This window comes from Bombina bombina, unplaced genomic scaffold (assembly GCF_027579735.1).
Source record: "Bombina bombina isolate aBomBom1 unplaced genomic scaffold, aBomBom1.pri scaffold_572, whole genome shotgun sequence".
Lineage (NCBI taxonomy): Eukaryota > Metazoa > Chordata > Amphibia > Anura > Bombinatoridae > Bombina > Bombina bombina.
In genome coordinates this window covers 265,902-290,616 of record NW_026512403.1, presented here as the reverse complement: position 1 = coordinate 290,616, position 24,715 = coordinate 265,902, and the positions used below count along the sequence as shown (strand labels likewise).

Below are 24,715 nucleotides of genomic sequence, written 5' to 3'. Positions count from 1 at the left end.
GACAAACCCAGTAGCCTGGGAGCCACTGGCTCCTAGAATTTTAACCCTGGCTCCTAACTTTTGGGGGTTTTATCCATATATCTTTATAGAAATCCCATTCTCTGGCTCCTAAATATTCTTACTGGCTCCTGTTTTTTAAACAGATTTGTCAAGCACTAATATATACACACACACATATACATATATTTATATATTAAATACTGTTGAAAAAAGCAGAGACAATACATATTTTATCACAAGTTTTCTTTATTTCAATATCTCATGAGGTAAAAACGTTGTGAACAACATGTCAGCAATATATTGCAGAGATAGAATTCACAGATTTAGGTTAGAAAAGGATAACAATACTAACAGCCTTTAAGGTGGCAGCTATGCAATTTTTTTCCATTCTTAAAAACATGTTAACCTTATTTTATATAGGGAAATTAAACTGCAATAAGCTGCAAAGTAGTTAAAGACATAGTTAAAGTCAGCTCTACAGCAGCACTACATAGCATGAGTTGAACGCGACCGGTAATTGGCAGCTACACATAAACCACCCCTGTATAACTCACCAGCTGTGCTAAGCTAAAGACTAGTAGTGCTAATATGTATAGCCAGACATTAGTGTAATAAGAAAATGTTCAGAATATTTTGCTATTGCAACGTTATGTCTTTTTACCATTTTTTTAAAAATATATTTATGTTTTTCTTTCTGTAATTCTGTCATACTGATGATTAATTTACAAGAAAAAGCTTAGATGTGCCAGGTGTTTTCTTTACTTTTATGGACTATACAAAAAACATTTTGTACAGGGTCTGCACACATAAAAGGAATAATAGCGATCACTGAAGTATGGAGTTGAATATACATCATAAACATTTTACACAATTGCTTTAGCTGTTGAGTCACAACAAAACTTCTGACATTTGAATTCTTCCCTAATCAGCAAGAATGTGTTTTATCTTTTATCATTATGGAAATGCAATGAACCTCCAAAGGCATCTTAATCTGTTGCTGTACTGCGTTCTTTGGGGCCGAATTATCAAGCTCCGAATGGAGCTTGATGCCCCTGTTTCCGTGCGAGCCTTCAGGCTCACCAAAAACAGCAGTTATGAAGCAGCGGTCTAAAGAGCTGCGGACATCAATCCTCCCGATCCTATACGATCGGGCTGATTGACACCCCCTGCTAGCGGCCGTATACTATCGGTATTTTTCAATGTGCGGTGGAAATGATACTCTACATCGTATCATGTAAGCTCGCACTTACATAAATCGTCCCCATTGTCTCCTATATGTCTGGAGTCATATACAACCCGCCCTCCCCTATTTGATCATTCACCCGTTCATAACATATTATGAGTTGTTTGCATAAACATTGTGCTCAGGTCCTGCTTGTACATGTCAATTGCTTCAGTTCTTTCAGTACAAAGAACTATAAAATTCTCTTTATGTCCCACTTATGGTTTCAACTCGGCTCCGAAACGAAGGCAAGGAAAAGTTCTTCTAGATTATGTTTTTCTTCAATAGTTCTGTTTCTTAAATAAACAATCTAAAAGAAACAGGAAAAACAGCATATTTAATAACATTAAAATTATACTTTACAATATTAAAGGGATATGAAACCCAAATTTTTCTTTCCTGATTCTGATAGAGCATGCAATTTTAAGCAACTTTTTAATTTGCTCCTATTATCAATTTTTCTTCATTCTATTGGTATCTTTATTTAAAAAAGGCAGGTGTGTAATCTTAGGAGCCAGCGAATTTAAGGTTCAGCACCCTGGGTAGCACTTGTTCATTGGTGGCTATATTAAGCCACCAATCGGCAAGTGTTACCCAGGTACTGAACCAAAAATGGGCTGGCTCCTAAGTATAAATTCCTGCTTTTCAAATAAAGATACCAAGAGATCAAAGAAAAATTGATAATATGGGTAAATTAGAGAGTTGCTTTATATGAATCAAAACCTTTTAAAATATTTAAGTTTGATTATTTGTATTCATGCAACATACACAATTAATCTAAGATTCCTATATTGTACATTTTAGGATTTGTGCAGATCTACACTATTTATTATAAGCAATTCTTTACTAAAATTATAGGTGCTATGAAGTGATTTTAACGTATTGTTATTGCTTACATTTTTTTTAATATTGGGTATCGAGCACTTCTGTTCTACTGATAAAGCAGCCGTTTTTGACAAGCTGTCATTGGAAGTTAATTTCCTTTATTATTTTTATTTAAAGGGATAAAAAAAGGTTAACATTGAAGTGTGCATGGGCCCTTTTTAATTTTAAATGGACAGACTACTCCAAAAATGTTATTGTTTAAAAAGATAGATAATCCCTGTATTATCCATTCCCCAGTTTTGCATAGCCAACATGGTTATATAAAGATACTTTACCTCTGTGATTACCTTGTTTATAAGCCTCTGCAAACAGCCCCTTATCTCAGGGCTATTTATTTATTATATATTGACTTACATTTTAACCAATTAGTGCTGTGACCTGCACAACTCCACGGGAGTGAGCACAATGTTATCTATATGGCACACATGAATTAGCAGTGGTTTGTTGTGAAAAGCTAATAAAAAAGTATGTGATAAGAGGCTGTCTGTTGTGGCTTAGAAACAGGCAGACATTTAGAGGGTTTTAATGTTATAAAGTATATTAATATAACAATGTTCGTTATGCAAAGCTGGGGAATGGGTAGTAAAGGCGTTATCTATCTTTTTAAACAATAACTGTCCATTTAAATATATATTTTTTTGCAATATATTTCCATTAGCAAAAATGCTTCTAGTAAAGGTTTTTATTGTTTTTCAGTGGCATACACACATATGCTTCGAGTGCTCTGTGCATCAGCATTTCATTTTTTTTTTATTGGTTTACAGGTACAAAGTCTACGAGGCAAGAGCAATACATAACATGCTGCTAGGTAATATCCAATAAATGTCATACACCCCAATATCCACCAATGTACCATATGTAGTCTATTACCAATATATCCACATATATACCCCAATATCCACCAATGTACCATATGTACTCTATTACCAATATATTCACATATATACACCCCAATATCCATCAATGTACCATATGTACTCTATTGCCAATATATCCACATACATACACCCCAATATCCATCAATGTACCATATGTACTCTATTGCCAATATATCCACATATATCCACATATATCCACCCCAATATCCACCAATGTACCATATGTACTCTATTACCTATATATCCACATATCTACACCCCAATATCCACCAATGTGTCATATGTACTCTATTACCAATATATCCACATATTTACTCCCTAATATCCATCAATGTACCAATGTTCTCTGTTTACAATATATCAACTTATATACACCCCAATATCCACAAATGCACAATATGTTCTCTATTACCAATATATCCACATAAATACACACTGATATCCACCAATATACCAATGTTCTCTATTACCAATACAGTATATCCACATAAATACACACTGATATCCACCAATATACCAATGTGCTCTATTACCAATATATCCACATATATACACACTAAAATCCACCAATATACCATTGTACTCTATTACCAATATATCCACATCTACACACCCCAATATATACACCAAACTACCATATATACTCTATTACCAATATACAGTATCTAGATATATACCCCCCCAATTTCCACTAATGTACCATATGTACTCTATTACTAATATATATATATATATATATATATATATATATATATATATATATATATATATATATATATATATATATATATACACACCCCAATATCCACCAATATAACAATGTTCTCTACTTCTAATATATCCACATACAGGGAGTGCAGAATTATTAGGCAAATGAGTATTTTGACCACATCATCCTCTTTATGCATGTTGTCTTACTCCAAGCTGTATAGGCTCGAAAGCCTACTACCAATTAAGCATATTAGGTGATGTGCATCTCTGTAATGAGAAGGGGTGTGGTCTAATGACATCAACACCCTATATCAGGTGTGCATAATTATTAGGCAACTTCCTTTCCTTTGGCAAAATGGGTCAAAAGAAGGACTTGACAGGCTCAGAAAAGTCAAAAATAGTGAGATATCTTGCAGAGGGATGCAGCACTCTTAAAATTGCAAAGCTTCTGAAGCGTGATCATCGAACAATCAAGCGTTTCATTCAAAATAGTCAACAGGGTCGCAAGAAGCGTGTGGAAAAACCAAGGCGCAAAATAACTGCCCATGAACTGAGAAAAGTCAAGCGTGCAGCTGCCAAGATGCCACTTGCCACCAGTTTGGCCATATTTCAGAGCTGCAACATCACTGGAGTGCCCAAAAGCACAAGGTGTGCAATACTCAGAGACATAGCCAAGGTAAGAAAGGCTGAAAGACGACCACCACTGAACAAGACACACAAGCTGAAACGTCAAGACTGGGCCAAGAAATATCTCAAGACTGATTTTTCTAAGGTTTTATGGACTGATGAAATGAGAGTGAGTCTTGATGGGCCAGATGGATGGGCCCGTGGCTGGATTGGTAAAGGGCAGAGAGCTCCAGTCCGACTCAGACGCCAGCAAGGTGGAGGTGGAGTACTGGCTTGGGCTGGTATCATCAAAGATGAGCTTGTGGGGCCTTTTCGGGTTGAGGATGGAGTCAAGCTCAACTCCCAGTCATACTGCCAGTTTCTGGAAGACACCTTCTTCAAGCAGTGGTACAGGAAGAAGTCTGCATCCTTCAAGAAAAACATGATTTTCATGCAGGACAATGCTCCATCACACGCGTCCAAGTACTCCACAGCGTGGCTGGCAAGAAAGGGTATAAAAGAAGAAAATCTAATGACATGGCCTCCTTGTTCACCTGATCTGAACCCCATTGAGAACCTGTGGTCCATCATCAAATGTGAGATTTACAAGGAGGGAAAACAGTACACCTCTCTGAACAGTGTCAGGGAGGCAGTGGTTGCTGCTGCATGCAATGTTGATGGTGAACAGATCAAAACACTGACAGAATCCATGGATGGCAGGCTTTTGAGTGTCCTTGCAAAGAAAGGTGGCTATATTGGTCACTGATTTGTTTTTGTTTTGTTTTTGAATGTCAGAAATGTATATTTGTGAATGTTGAGATGTTATATTGGTTTCATTGGTAAAAATAAATAATTGAAATGGGTATATATTTGTTTTTTGTTAAGTTGCCTAATAATTATGCACAGTAATAGTCACCTGCACACACAGATATCCCCCTAAAATAGCTAAAACTAAAAACAAACTAAAAACTACTTCCAAAAATATTCAGCTTTGATATTAATGAGTTTTTTGGGTTCATTGAGAACATGGTTGTTGTTCAATAATAAAATGAATCCTCAAAAATACAACTTGCCTAATAATTCTGCACTCCCTGTATATACACCCAAATATCTACCAATGTACTTTTTATTACCAACATATCCATATATACACTAAATATATATATATATGTAGTCTATTACCAATATAGCCACATATAAACACCCAAATAGCTACTGTTCTGTCTATTATATGGTTATTATGTTGATGGCATCTGGTGGGTTTATATTGAAATTACAGTTTAGTTCCTCTCAAGAAGGAATCAGGAAGTGTCCTGCCCTTTGTTAATAAAGTTCTCAATTGTCAATAAAAGTTTTTACTTTCAGTTTCACAGCAGCTTCAAGAAGCATATAAAACCAGCTCTTCATATTTGCCTCTAGATATACATATGCCTGTAAGTTATTTATTGTTTGCTAAGAGTTCATTGTACATTTGAATTGCATTATTATTTTGCTGTAAGGTTTAAATGTGAGCTCCATGAATTGCATTGTTATTTTGCTGTAAGGTTTAAATGTGAGCTCCATGTATCATTGTATGTATTGAAAGCACCACGTGTAAGTAGATATTGTAATTTCTATCTATCTGATTGTATTGCAGTTTTACAACCAAAAAGAATAACTATTCAGAAGTAAAATCAGTTTGGAATAAACACAAAGCTATTTCTGTCTGTTTTGTTAACTAGCTGTCTAGCTATCAGTAGTGAGGATAGTATAGTAAAAAGGCAGGCTATATCAAGGGAAGATACAGAGCTAGCTGCCTTGTAAAGTGAGAAGCAATAACAAGCAAGATACAAAGGTTTTAAAGTAAAAAGCAGTAAATAACAAGCAAACATACAAGACCTGCAATTTAAAGTGAAAGGCAGTAAAAATAATTTGCACAAGAACTGCATTTAAAATATTGTGCTACTTTAACCTGATCACTATGAACCAAGATAAGTGTTGATATGACGCAGCAAACTTTAGAGACCAGATCCTATGCCTCTGGCTCTAAATATTCCATGCGCTCTTGCAGATCATCAGCCAGTTCTGCAGGACTCAGAGCCCGTACTAAAGCGCAAACAGCTCAGGTACAAGTTTCTTATGCTGAAAAAGAAGCAGACATGATAAAGCAGAAAGCAGCACTAGAAGCAGAGGCAGCTAGGCACAAAGTAGATATGGAAGCAGAGACAGCAAGGTGTGAAGCTGAAACAGCGCAATGCAAGGCAGAGTTAGAAGCTAATATGCATGTGCTAAAGATTCAAAGGGCAGCAGTTGCAGCATCTGCAGAAGCAGCAGTCTATGAAGCAGCAGCTGAACTAGAAGATGAACCACTTCAAGATTTTGCAGAAATAACTACCCATGATTCAGTACAAAGGACTCGTGAGTATGTACAGAACCATGCTCTGGACCAAGATAAAACAGAGCATGCTCCTATCCAACCTATGTCCAGCATAATACTACAGTTTCCTGGCTCAACATATTTACAGTCCACTCCAAGTATTCCTGACCTGCACCCTCCTTCCCAGACTGACACTGCAAATGTCTCAACACCAAGGGTGCGCTTTCAAGAAAGCAGAGGCTGCGCTGATCCACAACATCCATCACATTATATGGACTCTCACATATCCCCTCTCAGAAATAGTACATTAGGATCTTCAGAGACTACTGACCTAGCAAAGCACCTGATTCGTCAAGAGTTAGTGAGTACAGGGCTACTAACATTTGATGATCGACCAGAGAACGACTGGGCATCGAAGACATCATTCCAAGGTGTCACCAGAGATCTTAATCTTACAGCCAGAGAAGAACTAGATCTTTTGACTAAGTGGCTTGGACCAGAGTCATCTCAACAGGCTAAGAGAATCAGGTCAGTGCATGTTCATAACCCAATTGATGGAGTTAAAATGGTATGGCAGAGACTAGAAGAATGTTATGGCAGCCCTGAAGCTATTGAGCATGCAGTGTTAAAGAAGCTAGAAAACTTCCCCAAAATCTCAAACAAAGACAACATAAAGTTAAGAGAACTCGGTGACATGTTGTTGGAGGTGAATGCAGCTAAGACAGGAGGCTATTTGCCAGGACTGGCATACCTAGACACAGCTTGTGGCATCAAACCAATTATTGAAAAACTGCCATATAGCCTGCAAGAAAAATTGATTTTTTCAAGGTTCCAAGTATAAAGAAGACCATCATGTCTCCTTTCCACCATTCAGTTTCTTCACCAGATTTATTGTCAACCAAGCAAAGACCAGAAATGATCCAAGCTTCATATTCTCAATGTGCAGCAACCAAGTTCCAGTAAATAAAGAGAAGACAGGAACAAGGTACAGTAACAGACCAACAGTGTCAGTAAGAAAGACAGAAGTGTCAGCTACTAATGCAACTCCACAAGTGAACAGCCCTGCATGGAAATCCATGGAATCAGACAGTCCATGTCCAATTCATAATAAACCACACCCACTGTCAAAGTGTCGTGGGTTCAGAAGCAAGCACATTGATGAATGTAAAGCTTACCTGAAGGAGAATTCTATCTGCTTTAGATGTTGTGCATCCCCCAGACCCATCGTCAAAGACTGCAAAAATAACATTAGATGCAGAGAATGCAACAGTGACCAGCATACTTCAGCGTTGCATCCAGGTCCAGCTCCCTGGGTAGTAGAGACTCCTTTACCTAAGAGAGAGCAAGGCAGGGAGCAAGAGGAAGATACTCCACCCACTGTCGTATCCAAGTGTACTGAGGTATGCGGGAAAGGGACAAGGCCCAGATCATGTTCCAAGATTTGTTTAGTGACTGTATATCCCTCTAATAAACCTGACTGTTCTGTAAAGATGTATGCAGTGTTAGACGATCAAAGTAACCGTTCTTTAGCCAAATCAGAGTTTTTTTATGTGTTTAACATTAGTGGTGAAATATTTTCCTACACTCTAAGAACATGCTCAGGCATTACAGAGAAAACAGGGCATAGGGTATCCAACTTCACTGTTCAGTCTATTGATGGGAAAACACACATGAAACTCCCCACACTCATTGAATGTGACATGATACCTGATGACAAGTCAGAAATTCCAACACCTGAGATTACACAGCATTTCCCCCATCTGAAATCCTTAACAGACAAGATCCCAGCACTTGACCCTAACGCACAAATACTTCTTTTGTTAGGAAGAGACATTCTGAAGGTGCACAAAGTACGCGAGCAGCTTAATGGGCCTCACAATAGTCCTTATGCACAACATTTAGATTTAGGTTGGGTCATAGTTGGGGAAGTATGCTTAGGAGGAGCGCCTAGACCAGCAGATGTGAACTCTTTCAAGACAAATGTGCTGCCTAGTGGACACACTTCCCTGTTCAGCCCATGCACTAGCTATATACAGGTATAAAGAGACTTTTAATGCTTATAAACAACAGCCATAGACCCCCTCATTGTGTTATTTAGGAACTGCAACTCACAATGTGGACAGTTTAGATGATAATGTGTTTGTTACTACTCCAAACGATGACAGACCTGCTATGTCTATTCAAGATGGTATGTTCCTTGATGTAGTTGAAAAAGAGATGTTTATTGATGAAGCAAATTACTGGATAGCACCCCTACCATTTCACTCACCTCGTCTTAGACTACCAAACAACATAGAGCAAGCCCAGAAAAGACTTCTTGCCCTACAGTGTTCCTTTGTGAAAAAACCTGAAATGAAGGAACATTTTGTTAACTTTATGAAAAAGATCTTTGACCATAACCAAGCAGAACCTGCCCCACCATTGGAACCAGGTGAGGGGTGTTGGTACCTACCAATCTTTGGTGTCTATCACCCTCAGAAGCCAGGACAGATCAGAGTAGTTTTTGACTCAAGTGCTCAGTTTGAAGGCATCTCACTGAATGACACACTCCTCACTACTAGGTGTCCTTTTAAGTTTCCGCAAAGAGCAGGTTGCAATTACCACTGATGTACAACAAATGTTTTACTGTTTCATGGTTAGAGAAGATCACCGTAACTATTTGAGATTTCTTTGGTTTCGTGACAATGACCTTACCAAAATAATTACAGAGTTCAGGATGAAGGTACATGTCTTTGGAAACAGCCCTTCTCCAGCCATAGCCATTTATGGTCTAAGACAAATAGCAAAGCAAGGAAAGAGTGAGTATGGTGAAGATGTAGAACAGTTTATCTTGAGGAATTTCTATGTAGATGATGGACTCGCATCTGTGCCTACTGAAGCTGAAGCAGTCAGCCTCCTGCAGAGGGCTAAGGACATGCTACACAGGATCAAATCTCAAGCTACACAAAGTGGCATCCAACAGAAGTCCAGTAATGATAGTATTTCCCACAGATGACAGAGCTAAAGATCTAAAGGACCTTGTTTTAGGTGTCGATCCTCTACCCCTCCAAAGGAGCTTGGGAGTAAGTTGGAACTTACAGACCGAGAGTTTCACTTTTCAAGTGTCTAACAAGTTAAAACCTTTCACACAGAGAGGTATCCTGGCTACAGTAAACAGTCTTTATGACCCACTTGGGTTTGCATCTCCAATCACTATGCAAGGTAAATCTTTAGTCAGAGAACTCTCAACAGACCAATGTGACTGGGATTCCCCACTCTTACCAGATAGAGAAGCTCAATGGAGAGCATGGACAGAAGACTTGATCCATCTTGAAAATCTCAGTATTCCCAGACCCTATGTGCCGGTGTCACTATCGTCCATAGTGAGAAAGGAGGTATGTGTTTTTTCTGATGCTTCTACTGTAGCGATAGCAGCTGTGGCATATCTCAGAGTCATAGACAGTAGTGGTCAATGTCATTTAGGCTTTATTATGGGCAAATCTAAACTAGCTCCAAGACCAGCCCATACAGTGTCACGTCTAGAATTATGTGCTGCTGTTTTGTCAGTTGAGCTAGCTGAATTTATAAATTAAGAAATGGACATTGAACTTTATGCAGTTAAATATTACACTGATAGCAAAATTGTGTTAGGTTCTATTCACAATACTTGTAGGAGATTTCATGTATATGTCTCAAACAGAATAATTTGTATTCGAAAATCTACTAATCAAGATCAGTGGCATTTTATTAACACCAGTCAGAATCCAGCAGATCATGGTACAAGACCAATTCAGGCAGCTCACCTAAAACATACCAACTGGTTCTCAGGCCCAGATTTCTTACATCAGGTAGATACAAGTGATCAATCTGAAGCTAAAGTATTTGACCTCATTGAACCAGATTATGACAGTGAGATCAGACCTGAGCTTTAATAAGTGAAGTGTATGAACGCCAGTTAGACTCACATAGATTTCTCAGATTCTTAAAGTGGAAGTCCCTTGTGAGAGGTATAGCAACACTCATTCACATTGCCAAGTCATTTTCTAGCAGCACTCAAAAGGAGTCATGTACAGGCTGGCATTGCTGCAAAGGGTTATGCCATTCATTAGATTTCTTGCAAGCTGAAACAGTGATTATCAAATGTATCCAACAAGAGGTGTTTTCGGTAGAGAAAAGGTCTTTATTAAAAGAAAAAAATATCCCTGATCAAAGCCCAATCAAATATTTGAATCCTATAATTGACAAAGACGGATTGATTAGAGTAGGAGGGCGTTTGCTTAATGCAGACATGACGGAAAATGAGAAACATCCTCTTATAATTCCTGCCAACCATCACATAGCTACACTCTTAGTTAAACATTATCATGAAAAGGTAGCACATCAAGGTCGTCATTTCACTGAAGGTGCTCTATGTTCAGCTGGCTTGTGGATCATTAGAGCTAAAAAACTAATTTCCAGTGTTGTTCACAAGTGTGTCACCTGTAAGAAGCTGAGAGGAAGGCTGCAGGAACAGAAAATGTCAGATCTTCCAACAGACAGACTTACTGTAGCTCCTCCATTCTCACATGTAGGGCTTGATGTTTTTGGTCCTTGGAATGTAGTATCTCGCTATACTAGAGGACATTCTGCAGAGAGTAAGAGATGGGCTGTGATGTTCACTTGTTTAAGCACTAGAGCAGTTCATTTGGAGCTGATTGAATCTATGTCATCTTCAAGCTTCATTAATGCTCTGAGAAGATTTCTTTCCCTTCATGGACCAGTTAAGCAATTCCGATCTGACAAAGGGACAAACTTTGTAGGAGCCTGTAAGGAACTACAAATTAACCCAGATGATCCTGAGATTCAAAACTACCTACTGGATCAGGGATGCACCTGGACTTTCAATGCCCCCCACTCATCTCATATGGGAGGAGTGTGGGAGAGAATGATTGGTGTGGCTAGACGTATTCTAGACTCAATGTTGATGCAAAGCAAAAACACTTGACTGTCCCATGAAGTGCTTACTACATTGATGGCTGAAGTTAAAACTATAATAAATGCTAGACCATTGGTTTCTATAACAGACCCTGAGAGACCCTAAATTCTTACACCAGCAATGCTCTTGACTCAAAAGGCTTTTGCAATATCAGCTCCAAAAGAACTTTACAAGTGCCAGTGGAAGCAAGTTCAGAATCTTGCTGATACCTTTTGGAAACATTGGAGGCAAGTGTACCTGTCATCACTCCAAACAAGAAGAAAGTGGATAGAGGAGAAACCAAATGTTCAAAAAGGAGATCTCGTATTGTTGAAAGACTCCCAAGTAAAGCACAATGAATGGCCAATGGGTCTTATTGTAAAAACCATTCTTAGTGGTGACGGTAAAATTCGCAAAGTAGAAGTCAAAATCATTAAGCAAGGGACTGCTAAAGTATATTTCAGACCTGTGTCATATTTGATTGTTCTTTTTCAAAGTAAAGAGTTAGCTGGTTGAATTTAATAATAATTTATAGATCATGTAATAGTGGTATATGTTTATACCAGGCGGGGAGTGTTCTGTCTATTATATGGTTATTATGTTGATGACATCTGGTGGGTTTATATTGTAATTACAGTTTAGTTCCTCTCAAGAATGAATCAGGAAGTGTCCTGTCTTTTGTTAATAAAGTTCTCAATTGTCAATAAAAAGTTTTTACTTTCAGTTTCACAGCAGCCATCTTAGCTTCAAGAAGCATATAAAACTAGCTCTTTATATTTGCCTCTAGATATACATATGCCTGTAAGTTATTTATTGTTTGCTAAGAGTTCATTGTACATTTGAATTGCATTGTTATTTTGCTGTAAGGTTTAAATGTGAGCTCCATGAATTGCATTGTTATTTTGCTGTACGGTTTAAATGTGAGCTCCATGTATCATTGTATGTATTGAAAGCACCACGTGTAAGTACATATTGTAATTTCTATTTATCTGATTGTATTGCAGTTTTACAACCAAAAAGAATAACTATTCAGAAGTAAAATCAGTTTGGAATAAACACAAAGCTATTTCTGTCTGTTTTGTTAACTAGCTGTCTAGCTATCAGTAGTGAGGACAGTATATCTACCAATGTGCTCAATTACCAATATATCCACATATATACACCCCAATATCTACCAATGTACCATATGTAGTTTATTACCAATCAGGGGCGGACTAAGAACAACCAGGGCCCCCGGGCAAAAGTGTGGCAGGGCCCCCAACCCCCTCTTTGCTCCACTTACCTCCTCTGCCCCTCCTCCACCCCATTGCCTCTCCAATCTCCTGTGCCCCTCCCACCTCCCTTGCCCCTCCCACTTTATATGCCCCTCCCCTTGTTTTTAATTGCCATATAAAGAGACAATTTTTTTTCTTAAATATTTTTAATAAGAACTAAATATTGTAAATTAGCAAGTGCTTATGCCAACAACAAAAAATCACCATGCCAATATGCACTACAGTATGGAGCAGAAAGTAATAAGGGGCAAACAAGGGGGTAAAATAATTTGTTACTGGCAGCTAAAGAGGTAAAATCATTTGTATTTGTATATTTCCTTTCAATAAGAGATGCATGATCCTATAAGTAGGTGTCTATACTAAATAAAGATAAAACTATCTCCATTTAACTGAAACCAGGGCAGGTTTAAAGAAATTAATTTTAAAGGTAAAGTCAAAATTAAACTTTAAAGGAACATAAACCCCCCCCCCCCAAAAAAAAATAAATAAAATTCATGATTTAGATAGAGCATACAATTTTAAACAACTTTCCAGTTTACACTTATTATCAAATTTGGTTCATTCTCTTGGTACCATTTGTTGAAGGAGCAGCAATGCACTACTGGTTTCTAACTGAACATATGGAGCCAATGACAATCGATGTTCTCTCTGTCACACACACAGCCCCCCTAAAACTATAGGTGCTATGAAGTGATTTTAAAGTATTGTTATTGCTTACATTTTTTTTAATATTGGGTATCGAGCACTTCTGTTCTACTGATAAAGCAGCCATTTTTGACAAGCTGTCATTGGAATGACATGAATGCAAACGGATGAGGGCCTGTTTAATACCCACCTTCCTCCATTTATATTGCTCTTGGGGGTGATGGCCATGCATTTACTTATCAAAGCAGTCAAACAGTTTGACTTAAAGGGACATGAAACCCAATTTTTTTCTTTCATGATTCAGATAGATGATGCAATTTTAAACAACTTTTCAATTTACATCTATTATTTAATTTGCTTCCTTCTCTTGTTATCCTTTGCTGAAAGATTTATCTAGGCAAGCTCAGGAGCAGCAAAGAACCTAGGTTCCCGCTGCTGATTGGTGGATGCATATATATATATAAATATATATATATATATATATATATATATATATATATATATATATATATATATATATATATACATATATATACAGATTGTCATTGGCTCACCCATATGTTTAGTTAGAAACGAGTAGTGCATTGCTGCTCCTTCAACAAATGATACAAAGAGAATGAAACAAATTAGATAATAGAAATAAATTAGTAAGTTGTTTAAAATGGTATTCTCTATCTAAATCATGAAAGAAAATGTTTAGGTTTCATGTCCCTTTAAGCTCTTATAATTATTACCATTTGACTGGTTAGTATGAGTCAGGTGAGGCATTTGAGTGAAGTTCAAATTAATAGATTAGTCAGTGTAAGTAATTAGTAAAATACTGCAATCTGCTTGCTTGAACCTCTAAAATATATATATGTGTATATAAGGAACTGGCGAGGGGGGTGTATTTGTGACAGAGGGAACCTCTGTAATATATATCTGTATATAAGGATCTGGGGAGGGGGCTGTGTGTGTTGCAAAGGGGACCTCTATAATATATGTATTGTGCTATCTGGTAATATACATACCACACAATGGTTCTCAAACGAACCACGTCCATCCTGTAACTACTGATATGTAAAACATCCCACTTCCTAATAATGAGTAGTCATTAAGCAATAAACAAACCACACACCACTGATATTAAAAATGATTAAAACTCCACCTGTAATGATTCTGCTCACACGTATGTAAATTTTTTACACCATTAATAGTAATACATCTTGGACTTCCAACAGCCAGAGATTAATAAAAGTACGATGATTTGCAGATAGTTGAGTGCTGCATTTGGCTTCTGACTTACCTGAAGACATCCTGGGGCCAGCAGTACTAATCCAGTGGTCGGGGCTGACAGGACGACTCCCCACCTGCCACTAGCACCTATAACAAAGCCACAGCCGTTAAATGGAGAAAGGCAGACCGGGACAGACCGCCGCAGCTCACCTTTCGTTAGCAGTATGGCAATGGCACACATCTCCAGTTGCAGCCAGATAGCTAGGCTGGGTTGGCGATCCATTTAAACACCCTGCTCTCCCGGGTCAGAGCTGTTTGTGTTCAGGGGTCAGGGATGTGCACGGGAAGTGTTACAACCCGGCGCGTTTGTCATGCAGATCTCCGCCCCCGAGGATAACAACTATACTCTTAATGTGCCCAAGCAAAGTATTGGGAGAACCTGCAAAGGCGTGAACACTGACGGCTACATTGAGGATAAAAATGCTGTCCCTAGCTCATACTCCACCTCCTTACAATTGCTATTGGCGGAAAACGTCACAAGCTTCGCCCCAAAGCACTAGAACCGCAGACTTATTGTACTGTAAACTGTCAGTCATATAACTTTTGTAGTTCTAGTGGCAGAGGGCGGTAGAAAATATTTAAAAGAATTTGGTTACTTATACACCGCACTGGCCGCACATGTGAGGCCACCCCCGCTCACAAAAAAAAAAATCAAGGCAATAAAATAAAAAAACGTAATACATTTTTTTAATAGAAAAAAAAATGCAGCTTCAGTATGATGCATAGGGCCCCTTTAAGAAGCCAGGTCTTGTCAGTCCGCCCCTGATATATCCACATGTATACACCCCAGATTCCACCAATGTATTCTATTACCAATATATCCACATATATACACCCCAATATCCACCAACATAACAATGTTCTCTATTACCATTAAATACACATATATCCACCCCAATATCCACCAATATAACAATGTGCTCTATTACCAATATATCAACATATATACACCCGAATATTGATCAATATACCAATGTACTCTATTACCACTCTATCCACATATATACACCCCAATGTCCACCAATGTACCAATGTACTCTATTACCAATATATCCACATATATACACCCGATATCCACCAATTTACCAGTATACTCTATTACCAACATTTCCACATATATACACCCCAATATCTACTAATGTACCATATATACTCTATTACCAATATATCCACATATATCCACCCCGATATCCACCAATGTACCAATGTACTCTATTACTAATATATCCACATATATACACCCCAATATCCACCAATGTACCATATATACTCTATTACCAATATATCCACATATATCCACCCCATATCTACTAATGTACCATATGTTGTTTATTACCAATATATCTACATATATACACCCAAATATCCACCAATGTACCATATATACTCTATTACCAATATATCCACTTATATCCACCCCAATATCTACTAATGTACCATATCTTGTCTATTACCAAAATATCCACATATATCCACCCCAATATCTACTAATGTACCAATGTTCTCTATTACCAATATATCCACATATATACACCCCAATATCCACCAATATACCAATGTTCTCTATGTTCCCAATGAGGTGACGTTTCTACCTCTAAGCCAATAGCTAGCCCTGCTAGGCCGGAGGCCCTCAGCTCTGCATACATTTTGATGGCAGATAATGACCTAAATGTACATAAAGTCTCCTCTGTAACATTTTTATTTAGCATATTTAAATCTTCAGACTGATTTTACCAAGATGAGCAAATCACATATATCACTAATATAAGCACCCAATGTGAATACAACAAACTGGAATACATGAATAAATGGAAGGGAGAATAGTGTACATGGTGACAGCTCTCCCGAATAAGGAGAATCATGCAGAATGCAGGGCAGATGGGAGCTCTGATAAAATAAGTAATCTGGAACCACTTTCCATATATTGTACAACCACATTCAGAAGGAACTGCGATATATTGTGTATGAGTTCCAAATAAACAAGCAGATTCTAGAATTCCCAATCATTTTATCCCACAGAAAACTGAGGTCTGATAAACCAAATTCAAATGAACTGACTTCTTTATCAAAGCCGACCCCCAGCATCAATGTGTCTCTTTACTGTACTAATATATCCTACTACACATCACATTTGCCAAATGTCACATTTTTCTAGCCAAAGCCCCAGTTTTTGTCCTCCTATCCCATGATACAGTTTGTTGCTACAGTTTGCAGAGTCTGTTCCATGTTGATAAACCTGCCTTGAATTGTAAGCTTGGCTGTTGGAATCAGACATGAAGATTTATTTGCACATGGTGGCATTTAAAGGGACAGTAAAAACCATGGAATTTCAAGACATTTCTGTTCTGATGCTATAGAATAACTTTAGGATGACCATATTGCCGCTTTAAAAAGGGACACATGAAAAATACATATGTCAGGGTTCTTATATAACACATTTTTTTAAACAGCCCTGACATGTATTTTTCATATGTGTCCCTTTTTAAAGCGGTGATATGGTCACCCTACTTATCAGTCAAGTCTTAAAGGGACAGGAGGAGAACAAAATTCCTGGGATCAGGGCTGGGTGCAACCGGTTAGCGGCAGGAGCGGGCTCACTATAACTGAAGAGGTGAGTACATAATCAAGTGCATATTGCTTTTGTGCCTTGGTTTATAATGTATTATATAGAGAACAAAATAATATTATATACTACTGCATACTATGGAGCATATTTATTATCAAGCTCCTTCAGGGTCGCCGGAAACAGAAGTTCTGAAGATGTTATGAAGCAGCAGTCTAAAGTACGCTGCTCCATAATTTGTCTGCCTGCTCTGAGGCAGCGGACAGAAATCAACCCGATCGAATACGATCGGGTTGATTGACACCCCCTGCTAGCGGCCGATTGGCCGCGAATCTGCAGGGAGCGGCATTGCACCAGCAGTTCACAAGAACTGCTGGTGCAATGATAAATGCTGACAGCGTATGCTGTCAGCATTTATCGATGTGCCGCGATGTGCCGCTCGCACATTGGTAAATATACCCCTATATATTTATTATTGAAAAGGTATTGCTGCATACATTAATTGTGCGAATGTGATTCAGGGATCAGGGGGCGGCTAACATAAAGCTGTTGCCCAGCCCTTTTATCTGAGCGTTACAGGATTGTTGAGGACAGCATTTGCTACATAATTCTAAAAGGTAAAAAAATTTACTTTTACAAATACTATTTTTAGGGGTATTAATCTATTTAAAGTTTTAGTACTGCACTGCTGCTGCTAGGTTACCAACCTATTATGAGTGAACTGGTCCTTTAATGTTTTAAAAATAAATTAACCTTTTTTCTGCAATCATTTTGCAATAGCAAACTCCACCATTTGTCTTATTTGGAGGAGCCAATCTAGGGTTTAGTCAGCAGACAACAACGCTAGTAACTGTTGTATAGTTAGTATAAAATGCATTTATTTACAGTTGTTATCAATTAAAGCCATAAAGGGACATATATGTAGCAGAGTTTGCCTTGAAATGACAAATACATGAGTATTAGAAATTGCTAAAGTTTCAGAGCCAAAGTACATGAAAAGGGGGGTGGAAATAATTAAAATATTTTGCATTGCAAAGTAGCTTCATTATTTACAAATAAACATTTTATATAAACATTTCAAGGTGTTCACTGTCCTTTTAAGATGTATTCTATCTCTTCTGAGCATGGGCAATAACCTTACTTCCTGTTTCTCTATAAGTCACTGCTTAGTGATTTCTTTATTAAAACTAAATAGGCTGTTTTATATCCCTTTAAGAAAAATTGAATAAACGCTCCTTAAATTTGATTAATTACATTTTTCTTTTTTCTTTTCTTTTTTTTTTGAGTACAGTGACGTTTTACCTAGAGAGGCTAAGTTCTTGCCACAGGGGAGAAAACAAAGTAGATATTCCTGTTCTTCCATTATCTGTCATGCCTTTGTTATTGTTCATTTTTGCCATATGCATAGCATTATTGACAAAAAGAACTGAAAATGATCAGATGCAATTTAGTAGATCTGACGTATTCCCATGTCAAGCACTGTACGTTTATTATTCTAACATGCATGTTGTTTCATGGTAGTGAATATGTCAAACTGACAAACCAGTTTACTTTTTTTAACTCTAAGTTTATTGACGTACAATAAAGAGATTGTATTAAAAATCACTCCCTGTCTTTCTTTAGAAATTAATTTAAAGGCAATGCTGTAGTATGAACAATTATATTTAAAGGGCCACAATAGTCAAAAAATGACTGTGACAGACCCCTCTGTCAACCTCCCTACGGATTATGGATTCAGGCATTATGTTAAGTCACCCTGTGCCCATTATAGGTACAGGGTGCAAATCCAACAGTACTGGAGGGGTTAACTTCAGTTTTGAGTAACTGTTAGTTTTGAGTAACTGTATTGTCTAAGACAGTTGTGAGCAGTTGTTGTTGTTGCACCAGTTTTAAGCAGTGGCTAGAAGCAAAATAAATAGCTGATTTAGACTTAAACTTGGACTGAATTATTTAGACAACATTTTTAAGATGAGGATGTCTCTGCCTAACTAAAAGATATTGCGGAGCCTACTGCCTCTCCGCTACAATTGGTGGCAAGCAAATACACATCCGGACCTAATGGGAATACAGTATGAAAGGCTGAAAAGAGCCACCCTTAAAGACCTGCTAGAACAACTGTACAGTGAGTTGTTATACTGTTAAGTCTGGGAAAAGTAAAGTAGAAGGGAAAGTGTTGCTTCAAGGAATAATTGTGAGTTACTGCACACACAGCAATAATCAGACTGAGCAGACAGACAGACAGAGAACACAGCTTGCTTGTTACAGGACTTAAAAAAGCGACTTCTTGAAGAGGGAGATTATTACAATACTGACCGAGATGGACGGAGTACCAGGGCCTGAAGGAACCAATGAGCCCAGCATATCAGACAGAACTCCTGAAGAAGCAAGCTTTGACCGGGCGGTTAAAATAAGACCGGACATTATGGCCCCAACCCGACTGCTGAAATTATCGACCGGGTCATAGCAGCTGTGGATGCCAACCTACTTCGCCAAAGCAGCGCTGCAGCAGCCCAAGTCACAGCAACCCCAGTGGAAAAGAGAAAGGTACATTTTGCAGCTTTTAAAAACTTCATTGAAACAGAAGGAGAGATTGATAGGTACCTTGCGGATTTTGAGAGACAATGTGCACTACATAAGTTACCCGCAGAGGACTGGGTCACGATATTATCCGGAAAATTATCCGGCCGGGCCAGCGAGGCTTTTCGGGCCATTCCAGATGAGGAAGTCAGGGATTATAATGTTGTAAAAGAGACTCTGCTCTCCAGGTATGCGATTACACCGGAGGCATACAGGAGGCAGTTCAGAGACACTGTTAAACTAGCTGGAGATTCCTACGTCGAGTGGGCATATAAGGTGCACCGCACAGCAGCTCACTGGATAGCGGGGTGCCAAGCCGTATCTGGGGAAGAGGTGCTGCAGCTATTCCTGTTGGAACATTGCTTCCACAAGTTATCCGCATGAAGCTGCTCGCCTGGCAGATGAGTATACGGATGCCCGCAAACTGGACACTGCTACCACTAAGATCCCTGCCAGAGTGGAGTACAGACCCACAGACACCCCAACAGTTACCAACCCCCGGCGCACCGCTCTACCACACCGCCTTCAGCCACGAACTATCCTCAGACAGCCCGGTTCAACTCACGGGATTACTCACAGCCTATTCGGTGCTTTGGATGTAAGCGACTAGGGCACAAAAGACCAGAGTGTCCCCTAAACAGAGCAAACCAAGCACAGTCCTGGAGGAGACCCTCCGGCGGAAACCCACATAACCCTCAGCCTACTGCCCACTGAATAGAGGAGGAAGAATGCTGGGGCATCCTACATGAAGCAGACCCTGTGCAAGCTGCCCACCGGGATAACCGGCAACAGCACCGGCAACTGGTTGAAGTGAATGGGAAGGAGGTCAGTGGTCTACGGCATACTGGTGCTACCATGACCTTGCTCCAAAAGAACTTGGTGTCTGAGAACCAGCACACCGGAGACACTGTGGCTGTGAGGGTAGCAGGGGGCGCTGTGTTCCGCCTACCTGTTGCCCGGGTACATTTGGATTGGGGAGTGGGCTCTAGACATGTGAATGTGGGGGTCATGAAGGACTTACCAGCTGATGTTCTCCTTGGAAATGACTTGGCCCCCCTTGTTTCTGCCTACGCTTCCATGGGTCCCACCAATGTTAACCCTGTGACTACTCTTGCCCAGATCCGTGCCACAGAGACTGACCCACCTGCTGCTGAGCCCCAGGACGCTGAGCTCAGTAAATCTCTGTCCACTATTGATACGTGGAAGTCCCGTTACAATGCACTGATGAAGGAGAAGAGGATGAAATGGTCATGTTAAATAATCATGTAACGATGCTAGCGGGAGAAAAGAGGAGCGCAGAGGAAAAATCGCATTTAGAACGGGAATCTCTGCTAGACAAGCAGCACCGACAGACCGCAGAAAACACCAGCTTCAGAGTGGAACATGAAACATTAAAGACAAACTTAGTGACACTGGAGGAGAAGCTGACGCTGGCTCATAGTGAGGTGCAGCAACTCAAGGGCACCCTACTTCAGTATGAAGGACTTGTGGATACCTATAAAGAGCAGGTACAAAAAACTTGTAAAGAAGATGATGAGATTTGTCTCCAAATGGAAAGAAGCGTCTCTGAAAACAAAAACTTGAAGGAATGTTTAGCCCTGGTCTGGGCACTGAAGAAGTTGAACCCTTATTTATACGGACAGGAATTCTCTCTCATAAGGGGAATGCAGATGGATTGTCCCGGCAAACTGACATTCCTACCACCTCCTAGTCCGGTCATCCCCAAGTTGACCCGCCAAAGGGTCAAGCCGGGTCTGCCAAAGTGTCCCACAAGGAGGGGGCCATGTGACAGACCCCTCTGTCAACCTCCCTACGGATTATGGATTCAGGCATTATGTTAAGTCTCCCTGTGCCCATTATAGGTACAGGGTGCAACAGTACTGGAGGGGTTAACTTCAGTTTTGAGTAACTGTTAGTTTTGAGTAACTGTATTGTCTAAGACAGTTGTTGTTAGCAGTTGTTGTTGTTGCACCAGTTTTAAGCAGTGGCTAGAAGCAAAATAAATAGCTGATTTAGACTTAAACTTGGACTGAATTATTTAGACGACATTTTTAAGATGAGGATGTCTATGAAAAACTAAAAGATATTGCGGATCCTACTGCCTCTCCGTTACAATGACATGCTCTATCGACCCTACACTACTGTGTGTTTAAGCCCTGCAAAGTACTGCTCCGGACCCACAGAGCACTGCTGCTCCTGAGCAGAACCACTGCTGATTGGATCACTCGCATGACTGGCTACTCACATGACTCAGCTGTGTAACTAGAGTTGCTGATTGGGTCAGCAGTGGTGTCTGCTCTGGACCAGCAGTGCTCTGTGGATCCCGAGTAGTGATTCTTTGCGGGGGTTAAACACACAGTAGTGTAATGAAATAGCCAGTGCCATAATTTTGGACTGAGAGACACTTTGCAGCAGATTGCTTGACTTCATTAGCTGTTTGTATACAGTTCTCTGTAGGAGATCTGGCAGGTGAAAGCTGTGCCGGGTGCCAGCAAACTGATATGCTGTGAATACCCAGAAAGCCTGATTTAGCACCTCAAATATAAGTTTCAACATATCTGTGAGTTGTTTACTCTCTTAGATAATACACATGGTGGCACTCTCTGTTTTTCTTTCATGTCTTTTTAGCTTAATTTCCAAACTTAACTTAGAAGTGATTCTGATGCAAAAATAACAAGAGTATTGTATTCAGAAGTAGTAATACCTTTTAGTTGTCATTTTCTTAGAAGTATCATAGTGATATTTTAAATCCATACTTCCCAATATATGGGGCAAGCTATTAGAGACTAGGGAGGTTGAGGAGGCCGTCGCATTCATGTTGGTGGTGCAGTATTGGGAGGGGCGGGGTCATGGGCATTTCTGGGTGGTCAGTTGGTGTATCTGAACAGTTTGTGGTGGTGTTTGGGTGGGGCTAAGGGTAATTCTGCAAGCAGGGAAATATGGCTGCCTCAGAGGGACAGAGCTCAAAATTATGAACGGTCCCTCTCAAACAGGTAGCTATGTCTGAGGAAAACCATAGATATTGTGAACATGCTTTGCCTGTAGCATATACAGGTATACCCCGCTTATACAGCGGGTTAAGGAACGGAGCCCCGCTGTAAAGTGAAAACCGCCTTAAAGTGAAACAAGGCGGTTTAAACTTTCTTTTCACTTGCCAGTGTGTTTAGAAACTTGAAAACATGTTTGAACTAACATATGTTGGGGGGGGCAATAGTACTAAGTTTAGTTTAATACTAGCACAGCACAGTATTCAATTAGTATTTAATAAATACTGTACCTGTAAAATAGTAACAATTACTGTAGTAAAATTTGCCAGACTAACACACTGAGACTCAGATTGCACTTTAATGCTGTAAACAGGGTGAACTGCACATAACAAAATGGTGCCAGTCACAATCTCATGATGATTACAGCACTGTTTCAAAATCCTTGGAGGTTGAACTTCAGCTCCACAAATCGCTGTATTATCGAAGCGTTGTAAAGTGAAGCGCTGTAAAGTGAGGTATACCTGTATATTATTAATATTAGTGAAAAGGAAATGAGGGCAAAGCAGTAATTTATTAATGTTAATGTATCACTTTCGTGTCCCTACAGCAAAAATGTTATTATCAATATAGAAACATAGATATTAACGGCAGATAAGAGCCATAGGCCCAGCAAGTCTGCTGGATATTACCTAACAGTATAAACTTATCTAGTTCATAAGATAGCCTTATGCTTGTCCCAGGCATTCTTAAAGTCCCCGACAAACACTGTCGGGGACTTTAAAAATGCATGGGACAAGCATGAACTAGATAAGTTTATACTGTTAGGTAATATGGGGCAGACTTGCTGGGCCTATGACTCTTATCTGCCCTCAATATCTATATTTCTATGTTTCTATATTGATAATAACATTTTTGCTGTAGGGACACGAAAGTGACACATTAACATTAATAAATCACTGCTTTGCCCTCATTTCCTTTTCACTAATATTAATAATATACAGGTATATCTCACTTTACAGTGCTTCACTTTATAGTGCTTCGCTAATACATCGCTTTAATATGTTCATATTTCACAAACAAATTTAAAATGTTCATACAGACCTTTCCATGGAGTGAAAACCTCCTCTTGCTAAATCCAAACCAATATGGAAAGTCACAAGATGCATCACTTTCATAGTTCAGGTTAAATGTTGTGTTCAGCCAATCTGGGGTTACAGTACGAGGTCCAACTGTAATTGCAAAACCTTGGTCTTGTGTCCATTTCTGCAGAGTTTCCTTTAAATCAATCTAAATAACAGAGATCAGCATAATATTATTACTATGGAAAAAAAGTAAAATATTTGTAAAAAAAAAATCAGTTTCAGTTATATATTAGAGGGTGTAGATGTAAAAGAGAGTCATAGGGGTTCCAAACGTTTTGCATATCTGACCTTCAAAGTTAGTTTTCACTTGAAGGGCCAAAGATCACATTTAAGAAATACTACCACATTAGAAAAAAAATATACAGTACTTCTACATAAATAAACTTCAAATGCGTAAAACTTTATTCAGAAGTACCAATGTCTGCTTGTTATAAGATTACCCATTGATGTATCTATGATATTGTACGGACCCAAACAGAAACAAATGAAACAGATATAGGATTTTATCTAACTTTCTGACTTATACTCTGATAACAGGGGAGTTTCTAGGGATATCATTTGGGGAATCAATAGATCACAGCAAAGCTTTATTGTGCAGTGTGGGGAACCTTTTATTTTAATAATTATTCATACCTTATTTCTTACCCTAACCCCCTTCTTC

At 39.0% G+C, this 24,715-nt stretch overlaps 1 protein-coding gene across 1 annotated transcript in view; it reads right to left on the bottom strand.

Annotated features, from left to right (window-relative positions):
• Positions 1-228: 228 nt before the first annotated feature.
• The window catches only part of LOC128644276 (mesenteric estrogen-dependent adipogenesis protein), an 83,767-nt gene continuing 59,280 nt past the window's right edge, over positions 229-24,715 (bottom strand). The window contains exons 4-5 of the mRNA XM_053696950.1: positions 24,014-24,199; positions 229-1,532 (exon numbers count right to left, since the gene is read on the bottom strand). Coding sequence (XP_053552925.1) covers positions 1,449-1,532; positions 24,014-24,199 — 270 coding nt within the window. The 3' untranslated portion in view covers positions 229-1,448. The remainder of the gene's footprint in view (positions 1,533-24,013; positions 24,200-24,715) is intronic.